This window comes from Anneissia japonica, unplaced genomic scaffold (genome assembly GCF_011630105.1).
Source record: "Anneissia japonica isolate Jap-2015-1 unplaced genomic scaffold, ASM1163010v1 scaffold1626_len201304_cov172, whole genome shotgun sequence".
Lineage (NCBI taxonomy): Eukaryota > Metazoa > Echinodermata > Crinoidea > Comatulida > Comatulidae > Anneissia > Anneissia japonica.
Genome location: NW_022748627.1, coordinates 184,386 through 196,015, shown reverse-complemented (window position 1 = coordinate 196,015; position 11,630 = coordinate 184,386). Strand labels below are relative to the sequence as shown.

At 35.8% G+C, this 11,630-nt stretch overlaps 2 protein-coding genes across 2 annotated transcripts; one reads left to right on the top strand and one right to left on the bottom strand.

Moving 5' to 3' along the window:
* Positions 1-336: 336 nt before the first annotated feature.
* LOC117120922 (cytochrome P450 3A13-like) lies at positions 337-2,950 on the bottom strand. The gene has a single exon (XM_033266024.1). The coding sequence runs from the start codon at positions 2,859-2,861 to the stop codon at positions 1,338-1,340; it is 1,524 nt and encodes a 507-aa protein (XP_033121915.1). The 5' UTR covers positions 2,862-2,950; the 3' UTR covers positions 337-1,337.
* A 580-nt stretch (positions 2,951-3,530) lies between these two features.
* LOC117120921 lies at positions 3,531-11,310 on the top strand. Its single transcript, XM_033266022.1, has 11 exons — positions 3,531-3,535; positions 3,862-3,933; positions 4,402-4,473; positions 5,787-5,858; positions 6,678-6,749; positions 7,136-7,266; positions 7,470-7,857; positions 8,428-8,623; positions 8,917-9,038; positions 9,585-9,699; positions 10,444-11,310. Exons 1-11 carry the CDS (start codon positions 3,531-3,533, stop codon positions 10,765-10,767), a joined length of 1,569 nt encoding a protein of 522 aa, XP_033121913.1. The 3' UTR covers positions 10,768-11,310.
* Positions 11,311-11,630: the final 320 nt, after the last annotated feature.

Here is an 11,630-nt window from a genome sequence, read left to right as displayed (position 1 = left end):
TTATCCGGATCGGGAGCTAACCGTTAGCACTAACCGTTAACACCAGCGTGAGAAGGCCCGATCGGTTGGCGCTAACCGTTAGTAGTATCGGGATACCGCTAACGGTTAGTAAGCGCTATCGGTTAGCAAGTTGAGCGCGTTTTTATCATCAACCAATCACACGTACGCGCTACAATTTCCAGTTTCTTATTGGCCAGTGATTCGATCATCATATTTTTGGTATCTGGATCGGGATTTTCTCGTATGGACGCACGGCAGCTAACGGTTAGCAGGATCCGGATCCTTCTAACTGTCAGTAGCCGTGTGAGAACATAGCCATTGGTTTGTCGCGTCAAAGGGATCTGTTGCCGAGTGATCTCCTTTCACACAGACCCGACGCGACAACAAATCGTGTCGAGCTGCGTCGTCGACGCTGTCTGAGTTGGCCTTTAAGAACATGGACCTATTAGTATTAAATAGGACCATGGTCAGAGTATTTCATCTTGAATTTTATGCTGCTGTTTGTGTTTCACTGCTTTTAACTGACTTTCGGCAAACTGAGGTCTGCAAACTGGGTTTCGGCCAACTAGATTAGGGCCTAATTGTTTTTGAGTCGGCAAACTGGTACTCGGCAAACTCGGATTCTGCAAAAGTGGTCTCGACAATCTGGCATTCGGCAAACTGAATTTCGACTATCTGGCATACAACCGACAGTGGAGTTTCCCTCCACTGTTGAACATACACTAATAGGCCTACCCTTCTTCTCTTCCACTACTTTCTGTCTGATGTTTATTAACACGTAATTTTGTGTTCAGGATAGTAGTTTAGGTTAACTAATGTATTAAAATTCAAAATCAACTGAGTCAATTCAATCACTGGTTTTATTTTTGCAATGAACCAAATACAAAAGCCCATACAAGGGCTGAAAACTAGGTCCTATCGCATTAATGTTCAGAGCAGCTGATATCAGGCTGACAATGGGCTGACACGGACTTGAAAGTAGCGCATGCGCAAAATATTAGCGATAAGAAGAGTTATTCATGAAATTTCACCAAACTTACCTACGAAAAACATAAAAATTTATTCGAGAGCGGCGCTAAGCGACAACTCAGGTTTGGTGCGGCGCTTATTCGAGAGCGGCGCTTATTCGTGCATTTACGGTAATTCACATTGTTTTCTTTTCGATAACATCCATTATATTAAAATCTGTATCCTCTTGATTGTTAAGTATTACGGTACGGTATTTAAACACAGTTAGGCTTAACTGTCCGGGCGTACCAGTATAACCATTTAACTTACTGAGAAATAAATGTTAGTATTGAATTGAATTGATTCGAACTACAACAAAATGGCAATAGCTAACAACATCTTTTCTCAAAACGAATTGTAATGCCGGATTTAGGAATAACCTGACCAAAATCATTGCATTCTATTGCATTTGGAGTCTTTTCAGTTGGAACCGCTCGATTTTTCCTGAAAACATGAATGATTGCGTATTTGACGGTTGTTAATGCAAAACGTATGCCTATGCAACTTCTTGGTCCATGTCCAAACGGGATCCATGAAATTGGATGGTGCTTCTGTTTGTTCTCCTTGCTGAACCTGTCTGGATCAAACTTATCTGGATCAGTCCAAATATTTGGGTTGTGATGAATTGCCCAGATGGGAATGGTCACAAATGTTCCTTTTTCAATCGTTAATCGTTTACTCGTCCATGTTGAGTTACATACCCTATCTGAAAATGGAATCGAGGGATACAACCTTAGTGTTTCCTGAATTATCTGATCCAGGTATTTCATCTTAGAGATAGCATCGTATGACACTGAATCTTCACCTTGCAAGACCTCTTCAATGTGACTGACAAGTTTGTCTTGGATATTGGGGTGTAGAGCCATCAGGTAGGATACACAACTCAAAAGTGTACTAGTTGTATCGTAACCAGCTACGATGAAAAACAGAGACTGTGCCACAATTTCTTCAGTTGACAGCAATAGGCCTACCTTAGGTGGGCTACAGCGATTATGTTTAACATCCGTCATAATGTCCGTCGTATTGGTATCGATCATTAAATTGATAAAATTTATTCCATTTGCATTAGAATCATTCTCTTTTGCTTTCACAATCTGATTAGTCACGTTAACAAAAAAGTCTAATGGCTCCTTTAGAAAAGTTTTTAAACCTAGAGAGCTAAATGCAATTCCTATTTTTGGGAACATCATAAGAGCAAACAACCAATTACGTCCGCCATTAAGGAATTTCTTAATGTGTTTGATAAATAAGCTTTTTGGATTTTTCAAAGAATCAAGCTCTAGACCAAAATTTGTACTTGCCACAATGTCCATCATAAAACAACCATACAGTTGTTTTACGTCGATTTCCTTAGTTTCAGCAAGACTTATTCTTTCAGACAATACTTCACAAGAATAATTGATCAATGGTGCTATCATTTTTATCTTACTTGTGCTAAAGGTAGGCGAGATTTTGCTCCGGACACTCTTCCATTTCTCCCCTTTTAGTTGAATCATCCCCTTGTTTAATGGTGTGAAGTTGTCGTCGATAAAAACTCTGTGATCGTGGAAATGATGAAAGTCTTTGATCAGTATATCTCGTAGTATGTCTAAGTCGCCTATGATCAACTGCGGATCTCGCCCCTGAAATACTCCGACGATAGGACCATATTTCAAAATATAATCCAAATGGCTCTGGTGAAATCCTTTTCTGAAAAACATATCAAACCCATTCCCAATAAGAGGTACAGGTTTTGGTCCAGGAACGCCTCGTTTTATCCAATATGTGAAACTCCGTATACTGTATTTGTAAATCCAAATGAACACCAATGTAATAAAAAGACATGACAATTGTCCAAATAAGAGCGAATACATAACTGTGTATCACACAGAACAAGTTTGTAACGCCTGTTACTTTCCGCGATTGGCGTTAGTATAACCATGGAGTTAATAGAGAGATATCATACTCCGCCCAGTTGTTAAACGCATGAAAGCACACACATCGCAATTTTAGGAGTTTTAATTCCAAAAAGATTGTAGGATTACCTTGGTAATACAAAACAGTTTAGATAAATGAAACGATCGTTATAATCGTTAATGCTTTCATGCTACTTTGTACAGTTAAAAGTCCTTGTTGAACTCATAATTCGTCCACAATTCAACATCTCTTGTTCTTGAAGTATTTTATGGTGAAGGCTAGCATAGTTCGCGGCACGAAGTCATATTATTTTCTTACAATCAAAACTACACAGAATTTTTTTTTTAATTGTCATTTCCAAAATAATATTTTATTGTTACACTTATTCCTAATAGCCAACGGAATTGCATTGAGTTGATTGTTTTATGTTTTAAAAAATCATTTAAAAAAATCAACTTAATGCAAACTTAAAATTTCTAATTTCTGAGATTAACGTTTTCTGCAATATATCACTGAAACAGCTCACGGTTGAAGTCATGTGAAAACATCTTGAATTAACCCATTACAATGACTAAAATTCTCTGCAAAAATAGGCATATTTTAAACATTTGGTTAACTTTATAATGATGCAGTAATATCATTATTGGAACCACTGCTGTCTAAAATGTACAGTATTATTATTGTTATTATTTATTTTTATGGCCATGCATGCAAAGAATTCAACGTGTGTACACAATAAAAAATATTTTTAAATTAAGTTTATTATAATTAAATGAATTATGATAATCAATCTGTGAAAGTATATGTACAAAAGTGAATACTATACTGCACGTGCTTATGTAAAATGTTCAGAAAATATATACGGTTAGGCAGGCGTGCAAAGACTGCGTCAGCATAATTCACTGAATGAAAATATGAATTGAATTTGAAGTCGATCACATTGTTGTCGTCTTATAGGAACATCAGCCACAATGCAATAGAATTCCTCGAAGAAAAAGCTTTTGACGGTCTGATCAATTTACAATCTTTGTAAGTACTCCTCAATTCAATTCAATCTTTTATTGCTGCGTGAACCATCAAGGGCCATTATCAGCCCATAAACTACAAAAAAAAACCAAAACAATACGTAACAATTAAGTATGGCTACTAGGCATTTTGGGGTAAGAACGTTACTCCACTAAGGTCCTAATGATCCGGAATGCCATCCGTTTCGGCCGCGAATCAATTTGGTCCCGATGTTTTTAACACCCACAAAATCGGGAAATTAAACAAATTTTGTTTGTCTTATTAAATATTATTAATATAAGCACTATATTCCCACAAATAAATTGGCTTATTATATCAGACCAATTGAGGCTCACGCTCGGTTTTTCGTTTTTTTTTTTGTTTTTTGTTTTTTTTTTTTTGTTTTTTTTGTTTTTTTTCTTTTCTTTTGTCAAATCGAAATAATTAATTAAAATATTCCTTTATATTTTAATCGGGATTATTATTTTTCAGAGATATATCTTACAACAGTATCACAAGTGTATATGGTGGTGTATTTGAGCAGCTGGTACATCTGACGTCACTGTAAGTTTAGGATGGTTAAGAAGTTAGGTAGAATATGACGGAAAGTATTTGTCGCCCTGGTTTCAGTGTTTATAAAATATGAAGCCACATCTTTGTTATAGCATGCATGGCCTTGGAAGTGGGAAACGATCATACACTTTTTTTTAAAGAACACATTTTATAAGAACACTGAGGCTGAAATTGCTTAAAGATTAAAAACAAAATAAGAACAAATTGAAGCTGAGGTAAAATGTCAAATGATATTTTTATTTTTAAAAATTAGAAAAACCAAAAATCATATCTGTAGGCCTACCTTATGCGCAGAAGGTGTGACTATGTAATACCCTCTATAATACAGTACAGTTAGTGTAGGCCTACCGTATCTTAGGGTTAAATATTCTAGTCACTTTATATAATTCCATTGTTTAGCGTGCTGAGGAGAAAATATCACGGTGCCTTGGGAGTGGGGTGGGGTGGGCAGGCTTAACCGCATTTTCAATAATACGGAACAGAAAGCGGCTCCGTCTACAGTGGCAGGGCGGCATTAAAATGTTGTAGGAATTTAATGCTATGTTTTCACGGCTGTTAACGGTTAGCAGGATCCGGATCCTGATAACCGTTAGCTGTCGTGCGTCCATACGAGAAAATCCGGATCAGGATACCAAAAATATGATGATCAAATCACTGGCCAATAAGAAATTGTAAACGCGTACATGTGATTGGTTGATGGTAAAACGTGCTCAACTTGCTAACCGATAGCGCTTGCTAACCGTTAGCGGTATCCGGATACCGCTAACGGTTAGCGCTAACCGATCGGGCGTTCTCACGCAGGTGCTAACGGTTAGCGCTAACGGTTAGCTCCCGATCCGGTTACAAGGGCTCTCGTGAGAACCAGGCTTAAAAGATCCCTCTCATTCTCTCCACTCTGTAACTGTCGCTAATTTTACTGAACGGAGTGGTAGACAAGGGTTCAAACTTAAATCGCAATCGACATCCTTTTATTTCTGTGGAATCAGAACCTTTAATGCAAATCTCCAAAGATAGGCACATAGAATTAGAAAATTAATTAAATTTAATTTGTACTTCAAAAAATGTATTTTGAGAACGAGAACGTCATAACGATCATGCAACTTCCTGTGAAAAGAATGAAATAAAGTTTATCTGTATCTGGATAGCGTATAATGATTGATTAATACTATAGGAGAGACGTGGACCTATCTCGAATGAAACCGAATTTGTTTTTTGATTGAATAGGTATTATAATACTCATTATCAATTTGTCAATTTGTTTCAGAGATTATAATTCTCATTATCAACTTGTCAATTTTTTTCAGAGATATATCTCAAAACAAGTTGAAAGTCCTCCTGCGTGATGCGTTTACTGGTCTAAATGAACTTGAAATATTGTGAGTACTATGAGTCAATCCAAAGATAAATCATGATGATATATGCACTGTCATCCGCTAGGCTTGATAAAGATTTCATCATACATTGTCCAGTAGGCCTACTGTGTATTAGCTTCCATTATTGCACGCACGTATTGCTATCGATTAGGCGACTGGCCCTTGCGGTCCACACAGCACGTTTAGTGCGCACGTTACTACTACGTATTAAAGTAGAAGCTGTTCTAATAATTAGGTCGAAAAAATGTTGTGTTACCCAAGCAGAGGATCGGCCGGGAATTTTGTTTATGCTTAACTCCATTGCGAACTACCATTTATCTCATAATATGTTTGTTGATGAAATGGTAACCAGGGGCTAAATAATATATTGAAGTTATAACATTAAATATTCTAAAAAGTTAAAAAATATTTTCAAAAAACTAAGTCGGTCGGCTTGGGCAATTTTTTTGGACTTACGTTAGTGAAAATTAGCAATTAGTTTTAGTGAAACTTAGCCAACAAGTTTGTCTTGTGATATAATGATAGATTGTGTTACCTGTCTCTTATACACATCTAGATGTGTATAAGAGACAGATTTATATATATATTATAATGATAGCCTAGGCCTATATAGAAATTTCCACTTTGCAGATATTATAACAAGAATAGGGTAAAGCTGAGGCCTATGTGGCGAAGGCGAATCTATATACTCGGTTTCCATTTTCTCTATTTTCTACACGTTTATTTTATCAAAGCATACCATTATTTAAATAGCATAACATTTCTTCCTTATACTACAACAGAAACAACTCAAATGTTCTATTTTTTACTCATTGTGATTAGATTCATGCACAATAATGAGATTCGATATATAGAAGGCAATACAATCGGAAACCTCCGCAACCTGAAGAGTATGTAAGTAAACTAATAAGATGATAAAATTACATGAGAAGGGCCCTACTTCTTAATAATTACATTTTTATTTATAGGCCTATGTAGGTATAATGTAATATTATACAAATAATGAATATTAACTATATGAGTGCAATGGGACAGTCCAATTTTTTCAACTGTCCAAAAGATGAACATTTCCCTACATGTCTATCACAGTACTAAGTAAAAAAAAATATTTGATTACTGTATGAAGAGGTGTTATAAAAGTGTGCTGTATTTAAAAATAAAAAAGGAACAAGTTATAAATAAATTAACAGCATAACCTCAAACCGTGATTGTGCAGTATATCGATATTATTATTATTTATTATTGACCAATACGATTCAACTTTCTTTATGTCTACCAAGGTCAATCGGCGGAAACAGTGGACATTGTGAATGCCAGTGGATTCATCTGATGTCACGATTAGAATTGTACAATATTGACGTCATCGATCGTGATTATTTCTCAGGGTGCGGGAGCTTGTTTTTTGAATGCAGTAAGTCGCATCCGTGATTAGGTATAGTCTGAAGAAAAGAATCAACAGACCCTGAAATCCAGTTTTACTTGTTAAAAGCGTTCGTATCAAAAGATTGAAAATGAAGAAAAATAAGCAACAGAAGACGCAATTATGCGTGCACGATTTAACTCAAATTGTTCTGATGATAAATTTAATCTCTAAAATTTAATTTTGATTCACAGAACAAAGATCATATGCGTCAAGCAATTTAACGTCAGTCGCAACGCAAGAATACATCACGGATCATGGAGAAAACCTGCAAATGACAGCAATTCCATCCACAAACCAAAACGTCACCGGATTGAATAAAAATAGCCAGCTACCCAGAGTTAGTTCGATTGCACTCGAGGTCAGGAACGGAATACTCTTTCATAACGGGTCGACAACATCATTGAATATATCGGATAAAGCAGCCCAAGAGTTTGTACTTCGATATGATCACGTAATTCGGGATCGAATCAATAAAATTGAAGATGATAGAACCAGAATGTTCTTAAGTAGCATGTTTCATCGCCAGATGAGCTTGTTCATTAAGACCTTCTTCGAACTTGAGACATTTTCACCAAACAGGTAGCAGCAAAAGTTCTTTTCATTGATACCGTATCGTTATAAGAGCAAGTATCTACTAGTGGATGCGACCTCCATTCCCCAGTTGCCACCCACATTCGCCTGTTCAGATTAAAAGCCCCGATTGCAAATGTTATTTTTCTATAGCCTATTTTTTCATAGTTTACAATACTATCGAAAAGTAGACGTCTCTATACGAACGAAGAATGATTTTCACAATTCCATACGTTGTTTCTAGCCTACATTGGTCAGCCTACACGTCCTCACAGAACCTGAGGCTGAAGTTTTAGCTTTAATTGTTATTATTATAAACGGATTTCCTCAAACTTAATGAATAGAAAGTAGGCCCCTATTGTATGTAATACAATAAAGCATATACACTAATTAGAGAATGCCTAAAGCAAAGTGATTGAATATTCAAATGTAATTAACTGTCGGTTAGAAAGTGTGTGTGTCTGTAGGGTTGTGAATGTGAGGGTGGTATCTATTATTAATTTGACCTATATCATGAGACCAACTACCGGTACATATTTTTAGGAATGTTCTTCATTTCTATGTCTATAATATTTATAGATACATCGATCAAATTAGTTCACAGGTGGTAATAATAAATGAAAGCACAAGACCTACATATGCAAACCAGACGATTGAAAATAGTGGGAACAATACAGAAAACAACCAACAGTTAATAATTGAGGAAACCACCGTGATAGCTATTGTTACCTGTATACCGATTGTGTCGTTCCTTATTATTTACACCACATTGCAGGTAGGGCCAGTGACAATACTACTGTACTATATTTTAAATGTTAATATTGACATTGCACTGGTTTTGGTTGAAGCCTATTTTGTTCTGACTTTCAGTAGTTTAGTTTTACGCTGTATAGATTAAAACGTAGTCAAAGTAGCCAATGTTGTTTCTACGGAGCCTTATAAACATAACTTATTGTTGAAGCTGAAAATAGTATAATGCTCTCTTATGGAATTGAAATCTGAGAATTAATGTTTTGGTTCAATTTTCACAAACTGAAGTTTTATTGCTATCATTGTGGTATTTCATAGTGTGTGTATGATGCCCGTAAGGACAAAGGCTACATCGAATTTTCCTCGGACAAGACGGACAACCAGAATTGGACAACTACCGATGGTCGAACAAGTGGCGATAGGTCGTGTTGTTGCGTCATGTGAGTCTTGAGAACTGAGTTTGTGGCAATTGCACGTCCTTTGCAATATAAAGCTTGTATTCCACGTCGCTTTTAGCACTTCAATATTAGTTGTTATTATAATATTAATAAGATGACCCCTAATAATTGTGCATAATTGTTTCTATATTTCGGTTCGATTTCGAAGGATCGAATGCATTGGATCTTTGGTCTTCCTCCAATTAATTGATCTCTAATTAGAACAATATCATCATGAAGATAAAACATAGTGGTTCATTTAGTGCCGCTGGAGTTTGTATTTATTTAGCAGGAGAGGGCACACGAGGGCTCTGCTGAGACTAACTAACGTAACATCGCTGGGAGAAATTCGCCATTAAAAAAACTGAAATAATATACAAATTCATGGTAATACAGATGACTATGCTATTTTAAAAACAAACTAGGCCATATATTATAAGAAATTACGACAGTGGAAACACATTGTATTGCTTTTTAAAAGTTTTTAAAATGATGTAAATGTTTCTTCTATTTTTTTTCCAATTTGTATTAACCACCTGTCTAATGAAGGTGCCTTAATGCAATAACGAGTAAGCTGGCGATTAGGAAGAAATATATGAATAATCGATCACCAAAGGAGACTCATTTCAGTCGTTTCAGGGAAATCCACCAGGAAGCAAAAACAGTAAAGTATTATTATTATTCATCTTAGGGCCTATTGTACACGACATCGAGTCGCCTTCATCTACTCGAGTATCGTAATTCTTACGAACATAATCATCATCGTACTGCTTTACTAACAATGGCATTATAGCATATAGTACTAATAGCAAAAGCATAATAGCAATAGCAAGAGTATGAGCAACAACAGCAATAAAAACAGCAACAGCAATAGCAATAGAAACAGCAACATCAACAATATTAGCAATAGCAACAGCAGGCCTATAGCATCTTTTTATTCTTTTTGTCCTATTTGAAATTGAAGTTTGGAGTTTAGGATGGCCCCTCGGAATCTGCGACAGCCACAGTAGTATCGACGTTAGCGGGCGCTATATATAGGCCTATATATATACATATATATCTGTCTCTTATACACATCTAGATGTGTATAAGAGACAGGTATCGTAGTGAATCACTAAAGGCTCATGATGTTTTGTTTAACTTTTCAATAAGAATCAAAACTTGAATTTCGGTTTACCAAAATTATGCCCTGCCGCGAGTTCATGAAAATGTCATTAATGTGTATTTGCTTTATATCAATTCTGCCAATTGCTTTAAAGATTTGTGATTTGTAATGCAAAACTCCATCGCAAATCTAGAGTAAAGGTGCTGCGTTAATATTAGTTTCAGCTATAGACTTGTTACTTATCGGTGTATTTTTCAATTATGGCTTAAACGAATGACGTTAGCAAAATTTGATTACTTCTAGGAAATTGATAATAAGAAAAGTGAGAATTGCACCAAGCCAACCCGAAATTTAAACGTGGTATCATCTTTAAGAAAACTCTCTCAAACGTTCTTCCCGGTACAAAAGGAAAAGAAGTTCGGAAGCGACTCATCACATATAATTTCATTGGAGGTGGAGTATCCAGTGCGTAAACCTAGAGGCGGTACAATGGTCTATAGTTCGGATGATACGTCTAACTCTGACAAAAGTTGTGGAGACGAAGCCGAAATACTGAACACCAATGCGAATCATTCCACATGTGCAGATCCAAATGATTCCTTCTTTGAAGAAATTGAGCTGCCGTAAGGTAGTCTAGCAACTTATTCATATGTGTATGTTTTCGTCTAGATATGCCACTCAAATATTCAACAGAGTATCGGTATGCTAGTTTATAACTGTGCTTAGTATTCTTTAGGCCTTCTTAATTTAGAATAATCTAACGTATCAGTTGAATTACTATAATGTGTTTAATTATCTTTCAATATGCATGTGTTGTGTATGATTATATTTATTAGACCTTTATATAAAAGTATATTGTAGGCCTAACAACCGTTTATTTATGCCCAAATCTATACATTAAATGTGTATAGATTTAATAGTTATGCGTAAGGCCTATATATACATACAAATATATAATAATAATAATAATAAGAATAAGAATAATATATTGGCCTGTTAATACGGTATCATTCTGAATTATTAAGCAACCATCACTGTAGAATTAATTTTCGTTTATACACTCAAAAATCACGATATGCAACTATAGGGTATATTTTATGAAAGAACTATTATAACAAGCTGCATAATCCGAATAAAATCATGAAAAAGTCGAAACAGACTGAGAATGTAGTCTACACTTCCCCATGTTGTACTTGGTATTTGTGCGGTCCCATGCTTACGACAATTGTGAGAGTAAAGTGAAGCAATTACACTGCATTTTATTCTTCAGCTCCTAGGCTCTGTTCCAGATTACCCTGTTAGTCGAATGTTTTCTTTCAGATGCTGTCATCATGACGGTACATGTTGTATTGTATAACTCAAAAATTCTAATTTTTTTAGCCTGCTTTGTTTCCTAAGAGTGGGACAGTCCTGTGATGGCTCTGTGTCGTGACTGCTCCTTGGACATGACACTGGAACTTGTAGTTTTTTAAATGCAAAAGTTTGTACTT

Bases quoted from the DNA above. Each gene is read 5' to 3' on its own strand.
- LOC117120922 (XM_033266024.1), bottom strand. From the start codon at position 2,861: ATGTATTCGCTCTTATTTGGACAATTGTCATGTCTTTTTATTACATTG.
- LOC117120921 (XM_033266022.1), top strand. The intron at 7,267-7,469 runs GTAAGTCGCATC...TTTGATTCACAG, and splicing joins GAGCTTGTTTTTTGAATGCA to AACAAAGATCATATGCGTCA. The intron at 7,858-8,427 runs GTAGCAGCAAAA...TAATATTTATAG, and splicing joins GAGACATTTTCACCAAACAG to ATACATCGATCAAATTAGTT.